General features: G+C 32.6%; 1 protein-coding gene across 1 annotated transcript in view; it reads right to left on the reverse strand.

The window, feature by feature from the left end:
• Positions 1-23737, reverse strand: part of MMP16 (matrix metallopeptidase 16) — a gene marked incomplete at both ends in the record, with an annotated part of 349843 nt that overhangs the window by 144106 nt on the left and 182000 nt on the right. The window contains one exon of the mRNA XM_082858978.1: positions 19212-19516. Within this exon, the coding sequence (XP_082715104.1) occupies positions 19212-19516 (305 nt within the window). The remainder of the gene's footprint in view (positions 1-19211; positions 19517-23737) is intronic.

Raw genomic sequence — 23737 nt, forward strand, 5'->3', positions numbered from 1 at the left:
AAACTGCCAATATCCTTTTTATTTAAAGGTCTTTTACAAATTAATGAAATAATTCAATAGAATGGTCCAATCAGAACAAAGGTGAGAAATAGCTAATGAACATTCACAAAACACATACAGTTGAATAATATGTACAAAAATATGTGCCATCTAGTATTAACAAAAATTATAAATGTGTGAAATTACATTTTTACCTATTCAAATTGGTCAAGGTGAGAAATTAGGTGTTACTGGAGTTAAACTCAGGTGGGTAGCTTTGGGTGGTTTAAATTTCATATTGTTCAGCTATCCTATATGGGTAGATGACCTGCATCCCCACTCACAAACTATGACCTTGGACTCAGTACTTAGCACTTTGCACTTTACTTTCCTCATCTGTAATTTTTGGATAATAACAGACTATACATAATAGAGTTGCAGTGAAATGAAAATTCATCTGTGGCGTCTAACAGTGCTTAAAGTCCAGTTTATAGTATTATTTTATTTTTATTATCTTTAACATTATATCATATTTATTGTATTGTATACTCATATACTGCTGGTAGTAGTGTTAAATGGTTCTTCATTTTTGAAAAATAGCATAATAACAGATATAAACTCCCAGGGTCCTGAATAGGAATGGACAGAACAGTCAACCTGAGGGAAGGCTATGATGATAATGATCTCCTTCCTGCTGTCATTGCCCCAACCCCACCACCTTGAACTGAAGAGATAACGTTTGGAAAAGAATATGGTCAAGGTTGAAAATAAATCAAGGTGAGTCAGGTTAGTTTGACTTAAATAATATGAGTTGATAATAAACCCAGGTAATGGGAACTATTTCCCAATGTTTCTTCAATGATTCTTTTACTTTATTCTGGTGACTTGCACCAGCTGACCTCAGGCTAAAGTGTGAAGCATTCTACTTGAAGTTCTCTTATTACCTGATTAAAATGATTATTTTAAATATGTTGAAAAGATAAAAAATATGATCTATTATGTCTGGAAATGCATGTTGTAAGATATCTCATCTCTGGTTTGGTTTCATTTATTATGTAAGAATTCATTATGTTCTTAAGATACTAAAGTAAATGTGCTGTATATATTTGTGGATCGCAAAGTTACAAGTAAAAGAGTTAATGATTAAGACAAAGTTTGGTAGTCTGATTAGATAAAGGCAGGGTCTTGAGGGCTGAGTAGAACTTTATGATGGAAGGGGTGATGGGCATAAAACACATCCATTTTTTCCCAAAGGCAAGAATTCATGAGGAAACAATGAGTGAAAGTCAAAGATGAGGCAGAAAAGATCTGTGAATATAACTACATAAACTGATTTCAATTTAAGATGCATGGTTATCTGTTAAGGCCAGGGAATTAGGTTGAAAGTTTAGGTAAATTTAAAGGTTTAAATTGCAACTAATTTATTTTTTCTGGATCTCCTTGCTGAGAAATAAACTGCAAATCAGAAATGAACATTTCCCCAGCATGTTTCTATTAGGTAAAAAACATTAGTACCACTCATCCAGCTAAGATTTTTGTAGATTCACTCCCCAAAAAAGGGCTCTAAATGAAAAGTTTCATTAGGTAAAAAACTTTTATTTTAAGCCAGGGCTTTTTGTCACTGGTTTAATACATAAATATATAAATGTGTTTAATATACCATAAAATAAATATTTTATTGTTAGTATTTCCTTCTTTGACACTGCTATAGAATGAGTAAATCTGCTAGAACTAAATATCAGCTTTCTTGATCTTATTTTTTATCCAATATGCATCTTTTAAAAATAAAATTAAAAGGAGAAGGTGGCTACAAAAAAATGTAAATCTTGGCAAGTGAAAGGAAAGTTCTAACAAAGCACCAATTTTGCTCTAAGGAAACCTGAATGTACTATACACACATACATATATACATATGCACCTTTGGAAAACTTACAATATGAAATAGAAGAAAATGGTAAAATTTGGTTTTGGTTTAAAAAGTTAAGATAAAATCAGAGAAAGGAGAATTTAGATTGAATAATTTGTATATATTACAGATTAATATAATATGGAATAATCTTAGAGTGAAATTCCATTTCATATATGTAAAAATAAGTTTAAGTAAATAGGAAATAGGTTGTGATTTTGCGAATCATTATATAATAGTAATATACTACTTGAGACAAATTTTCCAACTCTGAAATTGAATACCTTGGTATTCAGAAACTAGTATTTACTTTTATGCATGAGGAAATTTAGAACTAAATATATCCAAGACACAGCCTGAGACTCTGATCAGAATTTTTTAAAAAACTGTAAATAGTGGGTTTGATAAATTTAAACTAGAATTACCACAGAGAAGTAATCAAAGGTTCTTGCTCTTGGGTAGGGTGGAGCCACCAGAATGTTCACATTTGAATAAGTCAAATCTTATTGTTAAAAAATAAATTATTTATTACATATGCTTATATGTTTTATTTTGTACAATAATCTCATTTTAATAGAATCCACTATTGCCTGTAGAGTGTTTTCAAACGCTATTCCTTTTTTATTACTCTGTAATTCTCAATATATATACATCTTGAATTAAATAATGGTATAGGAGATAATATTCAACAGAAGTCACACAATTTAAATAGAGAAATTAGCCCTGAAGAGATTCATACTCAACTCTTCATATTTTCCTCCTTATGAGATAGCTTATATCCTGCAACCTGAATAAATTGTTCTAAATCATAGGTGTGTTCATTTTATTCTCTTGTTAAATCGAGTTTGGTGGATTCCAATGGGCCATAATAGAAATCGACTTCATCAGCCTGTCACTAAATAATTTCAACAAATTAAATAAAACTGAACTTCATAGTTTTAGCTTAATACTAATGGTCACATTTAATTATCCCATTTTCTAGACCAGGGATTTCAACTGAGGAATATTTTGCACTCCCCTTCCCCTAGTGGACAGTTGGGAAAGACTGGAGACAGTTTTGGCTGGAAGACAATTTTGATTATTTACAATTGAGGCTGATACTAGCATCTATGGATAGAGGCCAGGGATAATGCAATTAATGTATAGGAAACTCCTCCCTGCTCCCCAAAAATATGGGTCTCAAAATTTCAATAGTGCTGAGGCTGAGAAATCCTGTTCTAGGCCAACATGTCCTAATTATTTTACACTCTATGATTTTTTCCATATAGTTTCTTTGTCTTAATATTTTCTTCTTTCCATTTCTCTGTCAAAATTATAATTTTCCCTTAATTCTCAACTCAAACATATTTTTTTGCAGGAAAAGTTCTATTCAGTGTTACTGGTGTATTTGATTAGGATCAAATAATATTTTGGGGTTCTGTACTCTTAGCAAGACCCTTTCTAATAATATAATTCTGATTATGCAATATTTGATACCTGTAAAACAATATCCTTAACATATATGTAAATTATGAAGCATATCATAATAACATAAACCTGAAAATCCATCATCCAAACTTAAAAATAAATTATTGCCAACTCCTTTACATCTACTTATATCTAGTCCATATTTCATTCCTCTGCTTCCCTTAGAATTAATCACTATTCTTAAAATTGTGATATCTTTCCCTTGCTTTGAAAAGCAATTTATATGCCTGTGTCTGGTTTTTGCTTCTTTATTTTTTTAAACAGCTTTATTGCAGTATAATTGCTTTACAATATTGTGTTAATTTCAGCTGTATAACAAAGTAAATAAGCGACATGTATACATATATCCCGACATGCCCTCGCTCTTGTGTCTCCCTCTCACCACCCTATCCCACCCCTCTGGGTGGTCACAAAGCACGGAGCTGATCTCCCTGTGTGAAGTAGCTGCTTCCCATTAGCTATCTATTTTACATTTGGTAGTGTATATCTGTCAATGCTACTCATTAACTTCTTCCCAGCTTAAACTTCCCCCATCCCCGATCCTCGAGTCCATTCTCTACCTCTGTGCCTTTATTCCTGTCCTACCCCTATATTCATCAGAACCGTTTTTTTCTTTTACATTCAATTTATATGCGTTAGCATATGGTATTTGTTTTTCTCTTTCTGACTTACTTCACTCTGTATGACAGATTCTAGGTCCATCCACCTCACTACAAATAACTCAATTCATTTGTTTTCATGGCTGAGTAATATTCCATTGTATATATGTGCCACATCTTCTTTATCCATTCATCTGTTGATGGACACTTAGGTTGCTTCCATGTCCTGGCTATTGTAAATAGTGCTGCAATGAACATTGTGATACATGGCTCTTTTGAATTATGGTTTTCTTAGGATATGTGCCCAGTAGTGGGATCACTGGGTCATATGGTGGTTCGATTTTTAGTTTTTTAAGGAACCTCCATACTGTTCTCCATAGTGGTTGTGTCAATTTACATTCCCACCAACCGTGTTGGAGGGTTCCCTTTTCTCCACACCCTCTCCAGCATTTATTGGTTGTAGATTTTTTGATGATGGCCATTCTGACGGGTGTGAGTTGATACCTCATTGTAGTTTTGATTTGCATTTCTCTAATGATTATGATTAGTGATGTTGAGCATCCTTTCATGTGTTTGTTGGCAATCTATATATCTTCTTTGAAGAAATGTCTATTTAGGTCTTCAGCCCATTTTTGGATTAGGTTGTTTTTGTTTTTGTTTTTTTTTTTTTTTTTGATATTGAGCTGCATGAACTGCTTGTAAATTTGGGGGATTAATCTTTTGTCAGTTGCTTATTTGGCAAATATTTTCTCCCATTCTGAGGGTTTTCTTTTCATCTGTTTATGTTTCCTTTGCTGTGCAAAAGCATTTAAGTTTCATTAGGTCCCTTTTTTTTTTAATTTCCATTTATCTAAAAGGTGGGTCAAAAAGAATTTTGCTGTGATTTATGTCATAGAGTGTTCTGCCTATGTTTTCCTCTAAGAGTTTGGTAGTGTTGGGCCTCACATTTAGGTCTTTAAACCATTTTGAGTTTTATTTCTGTATGTGGTGTTAGGGAGTGTTCTAATTTCATTTTTTTATGTGGAGCTGTCCAGTTTTCCCAGCACCACTTATTAAAGAGGCTGTCTTTTCTCCATTGTATATTCTTGCCTTCTTTATCAAAGATAAGGTGACCATATGCATGTGGGTTTATCTCTGGGTTTTCTATCCTGCTCCATTGATCTATATTTCTGTTTTAGTGCCAGTACCATACTGTCTTGATTACTGTAGCTTTGTAGTATAGTCTGAAGCCAGGGATCCTGATTCCTCCAGCTCCAGTTTTCTTTCTCAAGTTTGCTTTGGCTATTCAGGGTCTTTTGTGTTTCCACAGAAATTGTGAAATTTTTTGTCCTAGTTCTGTGAGACATGCCATTGGGAATTTTATAGGGATTGCATTGAATCTGTAGATTGCTTTTAGTAGTATGGTCATTTTCACAGTGTTGATTCTTCCAATCCAAGAACATGGTATATCTCTCCACCTGTTTGTATCATCTTTCTTTCATCAATGTCTTATAGTTTTCTGCATACATGTCTTTTATCTCCTTAGGTAGGTTTATTTCTAAGTATTTTATCCTTTTTGTTGCAATGGTAGATGGGAGTGTTTCCTTAATTTCTCTTTCAGATTTTCATCATTAGTGTATAGGAATGCAAGAGATTTCTGTGCATTAATTTTGTACACTGCTATTTAACCAAATGCATTGATTAGCTCTAGTAATTTTCTTGTAGCATCTTTAGGACTCTCTTTGTATAGTATCGTCACCTGCAAATCGTGACAGTTTTACTTCTTCTTTTCTGATTTAGAATCCTTTTATTTCTTTTTCTTCTCTGATTACTGTGGCTAAAACTTCCAAATATGTTGAATAATAGTGGTGAGAGTGGGCACCCTTGTCTTTTTCTTGATCTTAGAGGAAATTATATCAATTTTGCACCACTGAGAACAATGTTGGCTGGGGGTGTCATATATGGCCTTTATTATGTTGAGGTAGGTTCCGTCTATGCCTGCTTTCTGGAGAGTTTATCATAAATGGTTGTTGAATTTTGTCAAAAGCTTTTTCAGCATCTATTGAGATTATCATATGGTTTTTATTCCTTAATGTGTTAATGTGTAATCCCATTGATTGATTTGCGTATATTGAAGAATCCTTGCATTGCTGGGATAAACCCCACTTGATCATGGTATAAGTTCCTTTTTACGTGCTGTTGAATTCTGTTTCCTAGTATTTTTTTGAGGATTTCAGCATGTATGTTCATCAGTGATATTGGCTTGTAGTTTTCTTCTTTTTTTTGTGACATCTTTGTCTGGTTTTGGTATCAGAGTGATGGTGGTCTCTTAGAATGAGTTTGGGCATGTTCCTCCCTCTGCTATGTTTTGGAAGAGCTTGAGAAGGATAGGTGTTACCTGTTCTCTAAGTATCTGATAGAATTCGCCTGTGAAGACATCTGGTCCTGGGCTTTTGTTTGTTGGAAGATTTTTAATCACAGTTTCAATTTCACTTCTTGTGATTGGTCTGTTTATATTTTCTATTTCTTCCTGGTTCAGTCTTGGACGGTTGTGCTTTGCTAAGAATTTCCTCCAGGTTGTCCATTTTATTGGCATATAGTTGCTTAGTCTCAGTTGTTACTTCTTTTCATTTCTAATTCCTTTGATTTGAGTCTTCTCCCTTTTATTCTTGTTGAGTCTGGCTAATGGTTATCAATTTTGTTTATCTTCTCAAAGAACCATCTTTTAGTTTTATTGATCTTTGCTATTGTTTTCTTCATTTCTTTTTCATTTCTTTCTGATCTGATCTGTATTATTTCTTTCCTTCTGAAAACTTTGGGTTTTTTTGTTCTTCTTTCTCTAATTGCTTTAGGTGTAATATTTGGTTCTTTGAGATTTTTCTTGTTTCTTGAGGTACAATTGTATTGCTATAAACTTCACTCTGGAAGTGCTTTTGCTGTGTCCCATAGGTTTTGGGTCATCGTGTTTTCATTGTCATTTGTTTCTAGGTATTGTTTGGTTTCCTCTTTGATTTCTTCAGTGATCTCTTGGTTATTAAGTAGTGTATTGTTTAGTCTCCATGTGTTTGTATATTTTACAGTTTTTTTCTTGTAATTGATCCTTAGTCTTATAACACTGTGGATGGAAAAGATACTTGATACAATTTCAATTTTCTTCAGTTTACCAAGGCTTGATACTTGACCCAAGATATGATCTGTCCTGGAGAATGTTCCATGAGCAGTTGAGAAAAAAGTGTATTCTTTTTTTTTGCATGGAATGTCCTATAGATATCAATTAAGTCCATCATGTTTAATATGTCATTTAAAGCTTGGGTTTCCTTATTTATTTTCATTTTGGATGATCTTTCCATTGGTGAAAGTGGGGTGTTGAAGTCCCTTACTATTATTGTGTTTCTGTTAATTTCCCTCTTTATGGCTATTAGCATTTGCCTTATGTACTGAAGTGCTATTATATTGGTTGCATAAATGCTTTTAATTGTTATATCTTCTTGGATTGATTCCTTGATCTTTATGTAATGTCTTTCTTTGTCTCTTAGAATAGTCTTTATTTTAAAGTCTATTTTGTCTGATATGAGAACTGCCACTCCAGTTTTCTTTTCATTTCTAATTACATGGAATATCTTTTTTCATCCCCTCACTTTCAGTCTGTATGTGTCCCTAGGTCTGAAATGGGTTTCTTGTAGACACCATATATATGGGTCTTGTTTTTGTATCCATTCAGCCAGTCTATGTCTTTTGGTTGGAGCATTTAATCCATTTATATTCAAGGTAATTATCAATATGTATGTCCCTATTATTATTTTCTTAATTGTTTTGTGTTTGTTATTGTAGGTCTTTTTCTTTTCTTGTGTTTCCTGCCTAGAGAAGTTCCTTTAGCATTTGTTTAAAGCTGGTTTGGTGGTGATGAATTCTGTTAACTTTTGATTGTCTTTAAAGTTTTAATTTCTCCTTCGAATCTGAGTGAAATCCTTGCTAGGTAGAATAAACTTGGTTGTAGGTTTTTCCCTTTCATCACTTTAACTATGTCCTGCCACTCCCTTCCTGTTTGCAGCATTTCTGCTGAAAGATCAGCTGTTAACCTTATGCAGATTCCCTTGTATGTTATTTGTTGCTTTCCCTTGCTGTTTTTAATATTTTTTCTTTGTTTTTAATTTTTGAGTTTGATTAATGTGTCTTAGCATGTTTCTCCTTAGATTTATCCTGTATGAGACTCTCTGCCCTTCCTGGACTTGACTGACTATTTCTTTTCCCATGTTAGGGAAGCTTTTGACTATAATCTAAATATTTTCTCAGACCCTTTCTTTTTCTGTTCTTCTTCTAGGACCCCTATACTTTGAATATTGGTGCATTTAATGTTGTCCCAGAGGTCTCTGATACTGTCCTCAATTCTTTTCATTCTTTTTTCTTTATTCTGCTCTGTGGTATTTATTTCCACTATATTATCTTCCAGGTCACTTATCTGTTCTTCTGCCTCAGTTATTCTGCTTTTGATTCCTTCCAGAGAATTGTGTTGTTTATCATTGTTTGTTTGCTCTTTAGTTCTTCTAGGTCCTTGTTAAATGCTTCTTTTATTTTCTCCATTCTATATCCAAGATTTTGGATCATCTTTACTATCATTACTGTGTATTTCTTTTTAGGTAGGCTGTCTATTTCCTCTTCATTTGTTTGGTCTGGTGGGATTTTACCTTGCTCCTTCATCTGCTGCATATTTTTCTGTCTTCTCATTTTGTTTAACTTACTTTGTTGGGGTCTCCTTTTTAACACTGCTTTGGGGTCTCCTTTTTGCAAGTTTGTAGTTCCTGTTTTGGTGTCTATGCATATTTTGGAAGTTATGCACTGCTTAAATTTTTTTTTTAATTTATATTTATTTATTTACTTATTTATTTATTTTATTGTTTGCTTTTGGCAATTTATTATGCTTGTTTACCGGAATATAAAATTAATTCCTTAACCTTATTGTTAAATTATATGAGAATCTTAGAGTATTTCAATATTGATCTCTGCTTCCCTGGTTTTCATGTAGTTATTTTTCAGTAAGCTTCTTCTCTTTTTTAGTTGTACAGATTACACATTACTATTATTTCATACATGGAATATTTATTAATTTCTTTGATCAAAATTATTTATTTTACCTAAGTTTGTTATAGGGTTATTTTGTCAAGTGTTAGAAAGTCTTTTAGAGTTATTAACTGAATTACAATTTGTCTAATTTTTTATCCTTTTAAAATTTTCTATTTCATTCTAACTTCTGAAAGATAGTTTTGTTGGATAATTCTAGGCTGATAGTTATTTATTCTGAGCATTTCAAAATATTTCATTGTTATTGAGATCCTTATTGTCTGGGGAATTTCCTGGCTAGTTATAGGTGAAGTGTGCTTTCCATCTATCTGTTTTGAAAATCTTTCCTTTGTCTTTGGTAACTTGCATTTACTCTAAAGTGTGTGTGTGTGTTTTTGAATTTATACTCTTTTGAATAAATTGGGATTCCATCTGAGGATTTATACTTTTATATCTAGGTAATTATCAATTAGTATACCTTCAGATATTGCTTCTTTTCTTATCTTTTTTTTTTTTTTTGTAATTCTCTCTTTCTGGGATTTCAATTGTATTTATATTAGATCTTTTGTTCTATTTTCCTTCTCTCTTAATCTTTTGTATGCTTCATCCTTTTTACCCTCCATACTGTGATTTGTGGATTTATTTAGATCTATCTTATTATTCACTATCTATAGCTAATTTTAGTCTGCTCTTTAACCTACCCATTATTATTATATTTTATTCTCACTATTACATTTTTAGGTTTTATTTTTCATCTCTTCTTCATCTTTTTAAATAATATCTTGTTTCTTGTTCATTTCTGTGATTCCGTCTCTCCTTTTTAGAGCTATCACACCCTGAAGTTGTATCCTTTTTAAATTTATAATTTCAGTAACTTAAATTCCTGGGGAATAATCTCTTTTTTAAAGCTGATTCTCATTCATTATGCTTGATTTCCTTTTATGTTTAGTGATCTTTACATTTACATTACATCTATCTATGAAAAAAATATGAGAGCCTAAAGCCAGTATGCTTTCTGCTAAAGAGAACATGTATTCACTTATACTGGGATCTGAGTGTGTATGTGGGGGTGTGTGATATTATGAATCTTGGATCATATTGTCTATATCCAAGTGCTGGTATTTTAATACAGAATCTTCAGATTCACTTTGTCCCTGACGTAAACCTTGGTCTCTGCTTTTCACATATGCAGGTTACTCAAAACTCTAGTTTCAGTTTATTGTTTCCCTGATATTGTGAAGATATTATTTGCTGAATGTGGTGCCATCTACTCAGTTAAAAGTATGCTTCATTGATTAGTTATTTAGTAATAAGAAGAATCTTTGAAATATCTACTCCTCTAGAAGCAGGTATTTCAAGAGTGCTCTTTTAAAACCACTATTATGATACTTTTCACAGTCAGTATTATAAATAATTGTATTATGTTTCTATCCTAGATTGTAAAATATCTTCTTTTAAAATGTTATGGTTTATTAATATTTTTATTGGGATTTTATGTAATGTTTAGTCTTTCCCTTGGGTTCCTACTATATGAAGTAGTGGTTTCTACCATATTACTAATATCCTAATGATCAATGAAATGTTTGTTGAAAGGAGAGTGTATGAAAATACAGTAATATTAGTAGACCTCTATGCTAATGTTATATTTTATATAAATGCTGAATATTTACTCCACAATTTCCTTCTACCTTTATATTATTACCAAATCATAAGGAAGTATCACTCAGAACACATATGATTTCTAAAACAAAGATCATTTATATAGAAATATTTTAAAACCACAGATGAAGTTTAATATTAAAAAGAACAAGGAAGCTATTAGAATATAAAAGAATATTATGTATAATTTCTTCCATCATTTTTAGCAATTAGAATAGCAAAGGTTAAAAAACACACAAAATGGGGCTTCCCTGGTGGTGCAGTGGTTGAGAGTCCACCTGCTGATGCAGGGGACACGGGTTCGTGCCCCGGTCTGGGAAGATCTCACAGGTCGCGGAGCGGCTGGGCCCGTGAGCCATGGCCTCTGAGCCTGAGTGTCCGGAGCCTGTGCTCCACAATGGGAGAGGCCATAACAGTGAGAGGCCCACGTACCACAAAAAAACAAAAAACAAAAAAAGAACACACAAAATGATTAGCCTTGTATTTTGGCCTCTGAGAAGAACCTGTATTTTTTTTTCTGCCTTTCGGTTAATGGGATCTTGTTTTTACTTGTAGGATGTATTTATTTATGGATCTAATTTGGTAATTTTGTAATGAATGTAATGATTCCTTTTGAATTGCATACTACTGTCATACTTTAGAAGACTTTTCTAATAGGCATTTGCTTACTTATTTTACTTAATTTTTTACTCTTCCTTCTTTTGGAAGAATCTTACTTCTTATACTGGAGTTATCTATAAGTATCCTAATATCTATCCTTAATTTCACATCATTTTATCTTATTATGTTTTTCTGAAAATGCTTACCAAGATTTTCTTCCACATGACAAATTCAGTTTTTAAAGCAATAATAGGTTTTATTTTCCTGTTCCATAGAGAGCCTTTATGGGTATTTTGAGTTATTTCCAATATTGATTTTCTGGTTCACTCGATAAAGTATTTTCAGCAATTGGTTTTTCTCCTGAGTCTTCCGGTAGTTTTTTCAGTATCTTTTTAATGGTATCATTTTTTGTTACTAACTAGGTAAACTTAAGCAAGTTACCAAACTTTCTGTGCCTCGATTTCCTTGCAAAGTGGAAATAATTACACTATCTTCCTTATTAATTTGTGTGAGGAATAAATGAGTTAAATATATAAGCTGAATTTTAAATAATTTCAATTAAATTTGGCTTCTATTAGTATTTATTTTTCACTGTTTTCTTCTTTATGCAACTTTGAATGAGACTGACAATAACCAGCAGAGAGAGTTTTTAAATTATTCTTAATTTCCCTACCTTTCTTCATATTGGCCAAATAACCATTTCAATTGAAACCTGGAGAATGGCTGATATTCTATAGTCTTAGGTCAGTTTCCATTGTTCAGGGCAAATGCATTTAACATAGCCATGCCTAACAGAGGTAGAACATTCCTGTCTTGGTCTCTTGTAGACCCATTCTCTTGTTCTCTGATGCATCCAGTCAATGGCAAAGTATAATTTCCACTGTTAATTGCAACATGGGCTATTTCTGTTACTGCTTTGATACCTAATCAACAGACTGTGTAGGAGGTAAGTCGTGGCAATATTTGATTAAAAATTAAGAAGTGAGTTATAAATTAAATGTGGGAACAGTTAGTTGATAGTTTTGTTGTGTTTAAAATATAAGGAAATTACTAAAATGGTAGAATGCCAGGTTTTGTAATGGTATGGTTGTAATACTGCAAAAAACAATTACACAAAAGTAAGGTAGAAATTCATTAATGGTCTTGATAATTTAGTCAATAAAATACTATCAAATTATTAACTCCAACCAACTGGATTTTTTTCAAAAACTTAAAGACATTATTTTGATAAACTAACTAATGGTTAAATTTGAAAATTGTACTTCATTGGTAGACTTGGTTGTCTACCTAGATTTAAGGATAGATACTCTATAAGAAGATGGATTAGAAAGATAATTCCTACACATACTATATAAGAAGAGGAATGACAGAAGCTAAATAATGATTAATAGGTTAAAATCTGCATTAAGGGAAATTATGGTTAAGCAGCTTACCCACAGATTCAGAGTAGTATATTTAATATCAATCTAGCATTGTTTTTACCTCACAACTTATTGGTGTGGCAGACACTGACTAGTTGCTCATCAAACCTGGGCATATATCTGGAGAAAACCATAATTCAAAAAGATACATGCACTGCAATGTTTATTGCAGCACTATTTACAATAACCAGGTCATGGAAGCAACCTAAATGTCCATCAACAGAGGAATGGATAAAGAAGATGTGGTACATATATACAATGGAGTATTACTCAGCCATAAAAAGGGACAAAATTGTGTCATTTGCAGAGATGTGGATGGACCTAGAGACTGTCATAGAGAGTGAAGTCAGAAAGAGAAAAATAAATATCGTATATTAACATATATTTGTGGAATCTAGAAAAATAGTATAGATGAACTTATTTGCAAAACAGAAATACAAATGTGGACGTAGAGAACAAATGTATGGATGCCAAGGGAAGAGGGGGTGGGATGAACTGGGAGATTGGGATTGACATATATACACTACTCTGCATAAAACAGATGACTAATGAGAACCTACTCTACAACACAGGGAACTTGGTGCTCTGTGGTGACCTAAAAGGGAAGAAAATCCAAAAAAGAGGGAATATATATAGTTGATTCAGTTTGCTGTACAGCATAAACTAACACAACTGTGTAAAGCAACTAAACTCCAATAAAATAAATAAATATTTTAAAAGATGTGGTACATATATACAATGGAATATTAGTCAAAAAAAAAAGAGAATGAAATAATGCCATTTGCAGCAAAATGGATGGATCTAGAGATTGTCATACTGAATGAAGTAAGTCAGACAAAGACAAATATCATATGATATCACTTATATGTGGAATCTAAAACAAAGGTATAAATAAACTTATCTATGAAACAAATAGAGTTACAGATGTAGAAAACAAACTTATGGTCACCAGGGGGCAAGTGGGGGGGAGGGATAAATTGGGAGATTGGGACTGACATATACACACTATTATATATAAAATAGATAACTAATAAGGACTTATGGTATAGCACAGGGAACTATACTTAATACTCTTTAATAGCCTATATATGAAAAGAATCTAAAAAAGAGTGAATATATGTATACGTATAACTGATTCACTTTGTTGCACACCTGAAACTAACACAACATTATAAATCAACTATACTGCAATAAAAAAAAATAAGCCTTCTCTAGCTTTCTTTATGATTAGATGTGTTCATAGGATTGAATTCTAGTTAGTAGAACTTGGGGGAAAATAATATTTACTGCTTGCAGGTCTGGCACATAAGCAAATGAGCAAAACTACCTTGGTTTGCTCAGCTGCTGTCTGGATGTTTATGCCTTAGGAAACTCTGAAAATCATGTCTTGATGATGGCTGAGCCTCCATTATTCTGGGTCTCTGGCTGATTGAGTGGACAGTCCCTCTGCCCCACCACATGAGCAAGAAATAAAATTCTATTGTGTTAAGCCATTGAAATGTCTGGCTCTATCTGTTTCTGCTCTATGTTACATGTATTTTAATATACATGATCCATCTATATACTTTAATAAAACTGATATAATGAAACAATATTTTGAGTGTGATGACATCAATTCATCTTCTATTCTCTAATTGGACACAAAGATCTAAAAATAAAGAACCAAGTAGAACCTGCATAGTAATCATATGAAACAACATAATTGAGAGGTTTTGAAAAAGTAAAGACTATCAAACTTTAGGTCACTGGTCTAGTGAAATGAAATAAACTCAGTGAAATGAAGTTTATTCCAGGAAGGAGGGAAGGAAGGTTTTTAAAAACAATCAAAAAATCTCTATCATAGTTTTCAAATCCAAATTACTATAGAAAGTTTTGGTAAAGCATCGTAAGGTAATAACTGTGTGGCAGACAGCTAATAGTTTTACAGTTTAAAATCTCAATAAATACTCTGGTTTTAAGGATGAGTAAAATCCTTGACTGTCCCGTCATATCAAGTCCTTCCCGTATTTTTAAAAAGCGCAAGACAGATTGATACAGATAATATTCCCACAGACTGCAGCACTTCTAGGACTCTTGGTAATATCTGTTCGGCAACTAACCCTTCCTGTTCTCAAAGATCAAAGTCCAAAACCTGCAGGCATCTGAAAAATATTATATAGCAGATACAGCTGTAAAATGAGCATAAAAATTGGGGAGGTGACAGACAGCTTGTTAAGGCCTAGGTGTGCCTCTTGGTAAACTTGTATTTGCACACCAATGACAAAATCTCTCTTACAGAAAGTTAACTCTCCCTGGTTTGTATAAATCATGTCCATTGACTCAAACATTATATCATGAAGATATTTAACTTAAACTTGGTCTATTCAAAGAATTTGTGGGCTTAGATGTAGAATTTGACCGTTTCACATTTAATGATTATATTAGTTTGTATTCTCCAGAGAAATACAATCAGTAGGATATATATGGCTATATTAGAGTAGATATATTATAGGAATTGGCTCATGAGGTTATGGAGGCTAAGAAGTCCCGCTATCTGTTGTCAGCAAATTGAAGAACCAGGAAACCTGATGGTACAATTCAGTTTGAGTCCAAAGGCCCAAGAACCAGGAGTTCTGAAGTACAAAGTCAGGGAAAGATGCAGGTGCCACATCAAGAAGGGAGACAGAATTCACCCATTCTCTTTTGTTCTATACTGGCCCTCAATGGATCGGATCATGCCTGCCCACATGGGTGAAGGAAGATCTTCTTTACTCAGTCTACCAAATCAAATGCTAATCTCTCCCAGAAACACCCAACAGGCAAATTCAGAAATGATATTTTAGCAGCTATCTGGGCATCCCTTAGACCAATCAACTTGACACATAAAATTAACTGTCATAATGATGCAATAGATTTAAGGATTTTGATGTCTCATGAAATTTTCATCATCATCGCTCTCTCCTTAGTTTGTGGATAGACTGCCACAACAGCTCTGAGCACCTCATGATCACCTTCTGACTTTAGACAGTGACCTTTACACCAATAAACAGAGCCAAGGCAATGCATTCTTTTTGTTAATAGAATAGTTAATAGAACTACATAGTAAAATAAGATATGCATCTGGATATTTCTCTTGTCATAGTTTTATATATTATTTTAATAGATAACCTTTATGTTTGGAGATTATCAATTTGTAATCCTCTGACTGTGGTAGATTACTTGTCTAATTAGAAAGAATCTTTGTGGTAAGTTCGTGTTTACATTGACATTACCATTTAAACTTTATACAGTAGCCAAGGAAACAATACGATAATGATGTTCAAAATGAATCTTAACATTTTGCTAGATTTAAATTTCCTAACACACATTCGGGCAATGTATACTTTTTAAAAACTATATCACAGTAACATTTTCTGTTTAGAATTACTATGCAGATGTTTTTCTTATCCACTCCTTAAAGAAAAACAAAAACATCTTGGAGCAAAAAAAGGCATTCTATTTACTAAGGGTGTGTGTGTGTGTGTGTGTGTGTGTGTGTGTGTGTGTGTGTGTGGTGTACTTATTTATTTATTTTAATGTAAGTATTGTGTAATTTCCTTAATGAGCATTAGCTTAAGCTTTCAAAAGGTATCATGACTATAAGCAAATTGATAGGAAAGTGGACAACAATGAATTAAGGATTACTGGCAGACTAAGACACTGTTTTATCTCTTTTGAGGTAGACAGAATTCAAATTGCCTTCATTAACTGAGCAATATGATGTGGAAAATGAGCTGGGTACTTATCAAGAGGCTCTGTCATTTGCATTTTTGCTAAACTTTCAAGCTTCTCTGTTTTCTAGATGCTTAAGAGCTCTGAGTAGGACAGAAAGAAAAAATTTCAGGGAAGTAAGCCAGGGGACATTGGAGGACTAGATTAAAGAAACAAAAAGTTTTATCAGTAAAGATGTCAGAATTGTGCCTGTATATTTGTGATACAAAAAGACAGCCTTACAGAAAGGATCTAGGATGTACAAATACATTAATTCTCCACACATTCAACAGTACCACAACAAAGCTAGAGGGTTTTCCTTTGATAAACAATCAGTACTTCATATGACATTACCATAGCTGCCCTGTTGCTAGTTAAAAGTCTGAATTTCAAATAAGCAGTAAATCTTTATGGTACTACATCTTGAACAGTTAACTTTTCCTTTAATCTCCTACAATTCTGAACACTGTTGTTTTGCAGAATCATTTTCTTTATGCTCACTGAAAAGGAAAAATATTCTTATTGGACCAGTAAAGAAATATTTTCATCCAAATGAAACACTAAATATTAAATAATTTTTGTTTAGGTTTTTAATATATGTATATGTAAAAAGTTATTATACTTCTACAGTATAATTTAAAAGGCAATCAAATGTATTAATACACAGTCTGAGTTAAAAGTCCATCGACTTGATTGTACACATTTAACTCCTATGTCCCATTTCTGAATTCTTTCCCACATATATATTCCTTGAAAGACTTCTTAAATCACACACACAAAAAAATAAACATTAATAATACCTATAATACTCAAATCAGTGGAAAAATTCTCATTTCCTATGTCACTTCAAATGCCCCTATAGATATTTTTAAAACTTATTTTTTAAAAATATTAGTTAATGCCTAAAAAAGTACAGCTAATAGAGAATACATTTAAAGGATTCGTGCAGCTTTCTTGATGATTTCCACATTTTAAGAGAAAATATAGGCCATTTAACAGGCACCATCTCCTTCATATAGAATTTTAAAACAATTTTAAATTTATGAGTCCACAAAGCCAAATTAACACAACTTCAAAGCTACACATTTACAGTATCTTTAACAGTTAGACTCATTATTGGAATAAAATACAATTTTCTCTGTTCAGAAGTTTAGAAGAAAGTCTTTCCCTTGGAAGCAAATGTAGTTATGCCTATGTCAGCAAAATTCTACCATTATATGTGCTACTTTTCTCAATTAGTTAGAATGCAAATATTTTTCCATTATTTAAAACATTTTTAGCAATTGACTTGAAGAAGTCTGAGCTACTTCATTTGAATTCCTGTGTGATATTGATAAAAATAAACACATTTAATTTTAAATGAATTATGTATCAAACAAGTATGGGCCAACTATCATGTTGCAGATATTTTATTATTAGATTCTCAGCTATACAGTAAGTTAAACATGACTAAATAGAAAGCACTTCTCCTTACAATGTCCCCAGCCCTGCAATACAAGGTAAAGAATGAAATCAAGTATACAGTATGTTAGCAGGTTATTGAGCTACTGAACATTTAGCCAGGAATGTACGTCTGTTTGACTCCAAAGTATCTGACTTTCATTCCAGTATAGTGAATCCTCCCAACATAGCTGCCATTAATCTCCAAACCAGTTCTTAAAAATGAAATCATAATTTTATATTATAGCAAATACACCTATTAATAACAATACAAAAATCATTTTGTTCAATACTAGATATTTTATTTCCTTTTGGAAAACATGAACAGTTGTTTATTATATTTTTCTCTTTGAAAATTAATGTTATTTCAAGTTTAACTCAACTAATTCATTCTATCCATAATGTGTTTGAACCCTACATGTTCTAAACATGCAAGACTATTACATTAATCCAGCTAACTAAACCTTCTAAGGAGCTAACAAAGCTTAATTTGACGGCTGGGCTTAACTCATCAAGGAGGAATTAAGAGTTTTATTAGCTGATTAGTTGTCATTAAACAATGCACACTTGTATTTTCAACATTCTACTGTGGTGAAAAAGTAAAATATTTAAGTATTGATTACAAGAATTATGAGAGATGGTGACTTAAGAATCTTATAACTCTAGAATCCTATAATTCTATGAATATTTTTTAAACACAAAATTGTTCCGTAGGAAGAAACACATGCTTCTTATATCAAGTAACGATACTTTTAGCTGTTGAGTTTTTAATTTTTACATTATTTTTGCATATTAGAATAACTATAAGGATTAGAAAACTGATAGATATGTTGGAATAGATTTGCAAAAATCTGGTTTCTATAAAGATATCATACAAGAATATGTCAGATTGGGAGACCAAGGAAATTATGAGACAAAAGAGAAGGAGAAAACTTACAGATTAGAAAGGTTATAATGGAAAAAAATAAACAGAAAAGATATGGTAGAAGCTACACCACCAATGTCAATCAGGGTTAAGTTTCAAGTGGAAACACTGGAATTAAGTGTAAAAAAATAGCATAATTTACTTAATATGTGTCCCATGACTTGAATACTACAGAAACTTTTAAATGACTCTTTATAGAAAACAAAATTCACTTTAAAGCATTTATAGAATACACTGTAAAGTTCTAATCTTTAATCAAAAGCCACATGAAAAACTATTATTGTCTAATGACTCGTACAAATTCTTGTTCTAAAATGTTATAAAAAGCCTCATGTATTTTTCGGTAATTTTAAAAACAAATTATTTGTTTAGTTTAAGTTTTTAAGTTAGTAAATCACTTGGGCATCCAAAAATAAAAGTATTTATAATGAAAAAAACTATGCACTTACCATCATGATTAGGATTTCCTAGTGTCCATGGCTCATCTGAGTCAAAATGAGTATCTCCCCCAATTCCTGGTCCAGGGAAATAGGCATGTGCCAAAAACCCTCCCTCTCCATCAAAGGGAGAACTGTCTCCATGAAAGCCAGATGCAAAAATGATGGTTATATCCACATCACGTTTGCCATTTTCTAATTCACTGTAGGGAACTTCTTCAAACGTCAGAGGAGTTACATTCTGCCACACGTCAAAGGCACGACGAATAGCTTTACGGGTTTCAGGGTCTCCTACTTTTGGAGTTACGTTCTTTATACTGAAATTTAGAAAAAAGGGTAATCAGTATGGCTTTATTATATATAATCTGACTTATTATAGATTGGTTTATTACATATTTTCCTCTATTCAGTTGAGTAAAAAATTAGAAAAACGTCTCATATTAAGTAGGAAAGAAATTAATTCCTTCTGTCTCTATAGCTAGATTTCCTTGTGCTGGGTCATTTAATTCTCAGCAATATAGTACTCATCTACCAAGGCTATAAATGAGAAGATCTTCTCTGCAGAATGGTTAACACTAGGGTAATTAGATCAATCAGTCACTTTGTCTCCTGAACAACAATAGAAAGGCAGCTTTGCCAAATGATCAAACAGGTGCAGCAGTTTCAAGCTGAAATAAAAAATTCAATTTCTGTCTGGTAATAATTACTTTTAGGGGCACAGTATTTTGTGCACACACGCTGCTTTCAAACAATGTCTTTATGCTCTTATCCATGAACAACAAATCAGTGGATACAAAATTATTTCTCAGTTTTTAAAGAAAATGTCATTTAATTACAGTTCCTGATATTCAATTGTTTTCTTATATACTTATTTCTAGTCAAAATAAAGCAATGAGAGTGAATAGCTTTTTAATACAAATATTTAACAGTTATATGAATTTAAAGAAGTAACTTGGACATTATTAGCTTATTTGTCTTGAGGTTAATAACAAATGGAAAAAGATATAAGTATTTTTCTCTAGCACTGATCAGATATTTCTCTTTTATCATTTATTTTTCTATTTTTTCTAAATAGAACATAAATGAAACAAATTTATATATATGTAAGTATTTTATATTGTGGTAGTATAAGTTCATACCATCTTTGTGAAAAGTAATGAGTAAATTTCATAGGAGTTATAACTAAGTTTCAGACCACTTCAACCAATAATCTTATACCCGTGAATCCATGAATTTCACTAAGGGGCTGTCTTAATGCATAGGAGGGTATAATATTCAGGTGAATATTATTATTTTATTATTGCAATGCATTTTTATTATTGCAGTGCAATAATGAAAGAGAATTGGAGGCTAGATGATATGCAAATCATGGTGTCTCTATTGCATGCCATAATATACACAGGATTTGAAATTTGAAAGAGCAAAATTTGATTTTGTTGTTTTAAAGCTATTTAGCTGTATGTAAAAATATTTAAGATATAACTTCTGGTGCAAATATAGTATGCAGATTATATTTTTCACACAATTGTAACTATGTCAGGATAATTACAAACATTAGGCAGGAATCATACTGACATAATAATAATGGAATTAATTAATTACTATGAGCCAGGCAAGCATTTCACAATATCTTATATATCCCCTGAGTAACCCAGTGAGATGGACATGTATACCTATCTTACAAAGCAAGAAGTTGAGATTTAGAGGAATTTAAAGAAAATTTAGAAGGGCAGAGCTAGTTTTTCATCCCAAACATTCTCACTCAAAAATCAGTTATATTAAATTCTAAGCTAGGCCACACATCTGAAACAAGGTTTTCACTATTTCTAATATGTATCATAGACCAGACTTACAATGACTATTTGATGATAAGTATCATTTACTATACATAAAGAAAATGATGAAGTGAACCAAGTGAAATGGAGTTGGGGCAGGGAGTATTCCAGGAAGAAGAAATGGCAAGTGAAAGGCCCTGATGTGGAGACATGCTCGGCAAGTTCGAAGAATGGCAAGGTGGCTGGTATAGTTTGAGCAGAGACAGAGGGCAAGTGCCAAGATATGAGGTCAGAAAAGCAACAGAGAATCAAATGAGATAGGGGCTTGTTGACCACTGTAAGGAGTTTGGCTTTTGCTCCAGCTGAGAGGAAAAAACTGGAGCGTCATGAGCAGAAAAGTGACATTTGACTTATGCTTTAAAGAAATGATCGAGCTTTATGTGGAAAATATATTGAAGTGGAGCAGGAGTAGGGACACCCACTGAGAACTCTTGCAAATTTTCAGGTGAGAAATGATACTGCTTTGGGCCAGGGGAGTACCAGTGGAGATATTGAGAAATAGTTGGATTTTGGATATATTTTAAAGGTACACTTGCCAAGATGTACTGATGGCTGGACACGAGCTTTGAGGGAAAAGGAAGTGTCAAGGAAGACACCATTATTATTATTATTTTTTACCTGAGACAAAGGATGGACAGAGCAAAAGAATTCATGCCTGCTCAGGGAGAAAGTTATGAAATCTTTTGTTGTTTTAGTGTTTTGTTTGTTTGTTTTAACTTTGTATCCCATTTAGTGTGATGCTTTGAACTCTCTTTTGAAAAAGAGTAAACTATATTGGGGCATCAACAACTTTGTTTAGCTTGTTAATATCTAAATTACTGGTTTTGTTTTCTTTTGTAAAAAAAAATTATTGAAGTATAGTGATTTACAATTTTGTGTTGGTTTCTGGTGTACAGCAAGGCAGTTCAGTTATATATATATATATATATATATATATATATATATATATATATATATATATATAATAGTCTGTGTTTGCTAATCCCAAACTCCCAATCCATCCCTCCTCCACTCCCCCTTCCTCTTGGCAACCATAGGTCTGTTTGCTAAAGAATTATTTTTTTTTAAATTTTTTCATATGTATTTTTATTTTTTAATTTATTTTTATTACGGTATAGTTGTATTACAATGTTGTGCTAGTTTCAGGTGTACAGCAACGTGAATCTGTTATACATATACATATATCCACTCTTTTTTAAGATTCTTTTTTCACATAGGCCATTACAGAGTGTTCAGTAGAGTTCCCTGTGCTATACAGTAGGTTCTTATAAGTTATCTATTTTATATACAGTAGTGTGTATATGTTAATCCTGATCTCCCAGTTTATCCCTCCCCCCCACTTATACCTTGGTAACCATAAGTATGTTTTCTACATCTGCGACTCTACTTCTGTTTTGTAAATAAGTTCATTTGTACCCTTTTTTTCTAGATTTCACATATAAGCAATATCATATATTTGTCTTTCTCTGTCTGACTTACTTCACTCAGTATGACAATCTCTAGGTCCATCCATGTTGTTGTAAATAGCATTATTTCATTATTTTTTAAGGCTGAGTAATAATCCGTTGTATATATATGTACCACATATTCTTTATCCATTCCTCTGTTGATGGACATTTAGGTTGTTTCCATGTCCTGGCTATCGTAAATAGTGCTGCAAAGAACACTGGGTTGCATGTAACTTTTCAAAGTATGGTTTTTCCGCATATATGCCTAGGAGTGGGGTTGCTGGATAATATGGTAGCTCTATTTTTAGTTTTTTAAGGAACTTCCATACTGTTCTCCATAGTGGCTGTACCGATTTACATTCCCACCAACAGTGTAAGAGGGTTCCCTTTTCTCCAGCATTTATTGTTTGTAGATTTTTTGATGATGGCCAGTCTGACTGGTGTGAAGTGATGACTCATTGTCATTTTGATTTGCATTTCTCTAATAATTAGTGATGCTGAGCGTCTTTTCATGTGCTTTTTGGCCATCTATATATCTTTGGCAAAATGTCTATTTAGATCTTCCACTCAGTTTTTGATTGGGTTTTTTGTTTTTTTGATATTGAACTGCATGAGCTGTTTGTATATTTTGGAGATTAATCCCTTGTTAGTTGCTTCATTTGCAAATATTTTCTCCCATTCTGAGGGTTGTCTTTTTACTTTGTTTATGCTTTCTTTTCTATATTACCTATTTGATGGCCGATGCATGCAGATTAATGTTGTAAATTTGAATTTTGTCTAAATTAATTTTCCTTATAGTCTTTTATTTTCTTTCCACCTTATCGGATCACAGAAGCCCATCATTAGTGGGCAAGTATTTTTATGACAAGCATTTGAAAGAATGTACTACATAATAGGTACTGCTCTAGGTGATAGACATAAAACTGTGAATAAGACTCTGATCTTGTAGAACTTATATATTTTAGTGGTAAGAGATAAACAATAAAAAATACAATTATAGATGGTTATAAATGAGGGGTGAGGAGGTGAGATAAGTAGATGATAAATGGGATTTCAATGACAAAAGGAGCCATGCATGCCTAGCACTGAATTTCCATCCAGAAAGAATAGTGAGCAGCGCAAACAAACTTGGCCAGTTCAGAGAATGGGACTGCTTTGTGAACTGGTGCAAAATGAATGCTCAGAACAGTGGTATGAGATGAAAGAGAATTGGCAGGGAGTGGGTTATGTTCTGTGAAAGGAAACCACTGAAGAG

The sequence above is a fragment of the Leucopleurus acutus genome, assembly GCF_964270905.1.
Source record: "Leucopleurus acutus genome assembly, chromosome: 17".
Taxonomy (NCBI): Eukaryota; Metazoa; Chordata; class Mammalia; order Artiodactyla; family Delphinidae; genus Leucopleurus; species Leucopleurus acutus.